The 3,417-nt window shown below is 48.3% G+C and overlaps 1 protein-coding gene across 2 annotated transcripts; it reads right to left on the bottom strand.

Annotated features, from left to right (window-relative positions):
• Positions 1-245: 245 nt before the first annotated feature.
• Positions 246-2,816, bottom strand: LOC144377081 (serum amyloid A-5 protein-like). Of its 2 annotated transcripts, none has more exons than XM_078046387.1 (4): positions 2,727-2,816; positions 2,221-2,312; positions 969-1,107; positions 246-520 (listed from the first exon to the last, which is right to left on the bottom strand). In XM_078046387.1, the coding sequence occupies exons 2-4, from the start codon at positions 2,306-2,308 to the stop codon at positions 382-384; spliced, it is 366 nt and encodes a 121-aa protein (XP_077902513.1). In that variant the 5' UTR covers positions 2,309-2,312; positions 2,727-2,816; the 3' UTR covers positions 246-381. The 2 variants fall into 2 exon arrangements, with proteins under 2 accessions (XP_077902513.1, XP_077902514.1); XM_078046388.1 differs by having other exon boundaries at positions 2,747-2,769.
• Positions 2,817-3,417: the final 601 nt, after the last annotated feature.

Below are 3,417 nucleotides of genomic sequence, written 5' to 3'. Positions count from 1 at the left end.
TTGTCAGGAGTGAGGTGGTCAAGACATGGAAAGGCCTGGAAATAGCAACAGCTAACCACGGGGCCTGGACAAGTGAGAGAATCTGATTCTGCGAAGGCTCAGTGCCTGGGTCTGTCCTGTGTGACTGCTGAAATCACATCCCCTACACCCTGAGGACCAGGCTGGATCTTCTTGGTGTTTATTGTTCACCACTTTGTAGCAAACATCCCACCTTCAATGCAAAATATAACACCCGCTTGCTAGAATTTCCATTTCTTAAGTATTTATTGAACAATGACTGTGGGCCATCCACCCATTTATGTGGACACAGGATGCAGTGATTTCATATCCCAAACTTTGGGGACTCAAAGCCAGCCTCCTGATACAAAATGAAGATGAAGTTCAGTATTTATCAGGCAGCCCTTTAGGTCTGTATTTATTAGGGTCTTCTCCTCTCCTGCCTGCTCTGTTGGCTTCCTGGTCTGCCTCGGAGTCCTCATGTCCACGGCCAAAAAATTGCTGAATGTTCTCTCTGGCATCACTGAAATCATCAAGGCAGCAAAGAGATTCCTCAGCAGACTGATACACCTCAGGCTACCCTCCCAATATTCTCCTGTCCAGGGGATGGCTCAGAGGGGAGCCCAGGAAGATCAAGGAAGAGGGGATGAGATACCACCCTAGCCTGGCACAGCCCTACTCAGCCTGGCTCTTCACCCAGAACCTGGATGAACAGCACCAGGGAGGGAGGGTTGGGGATCACTCTGTGGCCCTCACTTTCTCTAGTTCTGAATTGGCACACATATCGTCAGCCATCTCTGGCTCTGTCAATGACAAAGGCCCTGCACTGGTCATGGTGGAGAGCTAGGCAGAGTGGGCAGGAGGAAGAATCAAGCCTCACAGAAACCTGCTGCCAGGCTCATTCCCTCCTGATCCCCAGGGCAGCAAAGCTTTGCTCACCCAGGCCTGGCATCCCCAGGAACCTGCCTTACCTGATCACTTCAGCAGCCCAGGCACCTCCAGGTCCCCTTCGGGCAGCATCATAGTTCCCTCTGGCATGGAAGTATTTGTCTGCACCTATGAAATTTGCTTCTCTCATGTCCCGGTAGGCTCTCCACATGTCCCAACTTCCTGAATTGGAAAAGAAAAGACAAAAGGGATATCAAGTATACATAAAGATCGTGACAACACTTTCAAAGGGGATCCAGGAATTAATATATTCAAGATTTCATCCTGTGATTTTTGCACCCATAGATATCAAGGGTTGAGTGGATTCGTCTCTATTCCTAGCTGGCTTCTGCAAGTCACTCTAGTGAGAGTTGTTAGGGGCCACACCTGTTTGTCTTTGGTGGTCCACTGTGCTAGGGTGAGCTTCACCATACTTAGATGTGCTATGTTTAAGGACAGAAGGGAGGTGTGATTGTCAAACAGAATTCCTCAGCTTCAGCACTGTTGAAAAATTGGGTCACGTGGTTCTCTGTTGTTCAGTGCTGCCCTGAGTCCTGTAGGATATTCACCAGCGCTCTGGTCTGCCACAATTTGTTGGGAGCACATTCTCCCTGTGGAACAACCAAAGACATTGCCCCACATTGAAAATGTCCCCTGGGCCAGCACGTTATACCAGGTCCAGAAACACTGTTCCAGAATGAAGCTCCATGTGATTAGAAATTGCAATGAGGAAGGGGGCAAACCCTGGGTGGGCTGCAGACATGAGGCACTTCTGCCCTGACTCCCAAGGAAAATGTATTTCTGTACCCTAAGTGCACATCACTGTGACATGAGTGCCTCTGGGCAGGCTCAGTGAACTGCACTGATGCTGTGGTTGCTTGAGGAAACCCTAGTGTAATGGTTCTCAGCTGGGTTGGCCTGTTTTGATCACCTGGGGAGATAGTGAAAGTCCTGATGCCCAGTACACAACCCTGCCCAATTCTTCAGACTATATGAGGAGGAAGAAAATCCAAGCCTCCACAGGGTTTAAACTCCAGGTGATTTCACATGTGCCTGACATTGTTGACAATGGAATTTTAGGAAGTGGTGAGCAGACACATCAACTGGGCTAAATTGGCTTCATATATAGCTCATTGGAAACTCTGCTCTGCCACCTGCTTTTTTCATTCCCTTTAAAGGAATGCTCTGCAGTATACCTGGGGTATCCTGCCACACAAGGTAGCACAACATAAGACTGGCTCCAGTCCTTCAGAGTGCTCCAAGTAAACCCTAGAGCCATCTCTCCACCACCCTTACCTAGAGCAGCTTCCTTCGGGAATGACCAAACCCCACCGCTGACTGCCAGGACCAAAGAGCAAAACACCAGGACTGTGAGAAGCTTCATGGTGCTGAAATGAAAGAGAGGCATAAGCAGACACAGATGAGACTGGCACCTTTCCCTTTGACATTTATATCCTAAGAGAGCCTGGTTGTTCATTTCTACGGTTCTCATTATAGTCCTAGTAGTTCCTCTAGGAAATTTGGCAATAGGAACTCACTTGGTACCAAAAGCCTTCACTCTGACTCCATCAGCCCTGAATCCAAGTCTAAGAGAATAGCATGGTGGCTCCAACAGAGGATAGGGGAGTTGGGACCAGATTGCCACTCTAGAGGAGGCTATAATGCATTCTCCATGTGTCCCCTAAACCCAATCCACACCACACATGAGAAATAAATAAATAAAAGCGTAAAGGATCATTACATTCAAAGAAAAGCACATCTTGATAGGAAAGAGAAAACAGAGTAAGGGTTTAAAAACTCACTCCTTGCACTTGACAATCACCTGATATCTGGTGGAGTGGATCTGCTGGTCACTGAAGGACAGGGAGAGAAGGCTACTATTTATCCTGAGCCTTCCCCTCTGAGGTAATGGGCAGGGAGGGAGAGCCAACCTGCATTCCTGGAAAGTCTCTGCAGGTCATTTCCTGTAAAAATCTGCAATAGATATCTTACTGGACTCTAGGTGTTCTTCATCCACAGGTCATTTTCCTCAGTTGTGCAATTTGAAGACACAACAGAGCTTTGCTCTGCATTTGGCAGCTCCATGAGTCAGGTGAGCAGCTCTGCTGCTTAGCTCTGAGAGAGAAGAGGTAATGGAGATGAGGTGATGGAGGGGCAGGGAAAGAGCACTAAGATGGTGCCCCAGTGTTCTGTGAGGTGAGGAGCAAGAGGGGCTCCTACAGCCAGGATCTTGCTTTCCAAGTCACTGACTCAGGAAGGGATCTGCTGGGCCAGAGGGCAGATGCTTCAACAGTGAAGCCCTGCTGGGTTTCTATCTACAGTCCTTGAGCTACAAAACTGGCAGGCTATCCCCACACACCTCAGGTGTATCTAAGCTCTCAAAGGCATAGAAAATGCCTGCTTAGCTGATTTAGCGAATAGAAAATGTAAATCCTAGAGACCCACATAGTGGGAGGAAAGCTTCTGGGTGTAAGGAGCTCAAGTGTAGTTTAA

The sequence above is a fragment of the Ictidomys tridecemlineatus genome, chromosome 4, assembly GCF_052094955.1.
Source record: "Ictidomys tridecemlineatus isolate mIctTri1 chromosome 4, mIctTri1.hap1, whole genome shotgun sequence".
Lineage (NCBI taxonomy): Eukaryota > Metazoa > Chordata > Mammalia > Rodentia > Sciuridae > Ictidomys > Ictidomys tridecemlineatus.
Note: the sequence above shows the minus strand (reverse complement) of the source record. Positions and strands in the feature narration are given on the sequence as shown.

Excerpts from the sequence above, each read along its gene's own strand:
- LOC144377081 (XM_078046387.1), bottom strand. The coding sequence starts at position 2,308 with ATGAAGCTTCTCACAGTCCTGGTGTTTTGCTCTTTGGTCCTGGCAGTC. Across the intron at positions 1,108-2,220 it reads CCCGAAGGAAGCTGCTCTAG|GAAGTTGGGACATGTGGAGA; the intron begins GTAAGGGTGGTG and ends TTTCCAATTCAG. Across the intron at positions 521-968 it reads TGGGCTGCTGAAGTGATCAG|TGATGCCAGAGAGAACATTC; the intron begins GTAAGGCAGGTT and ends TGATGATTTCAG.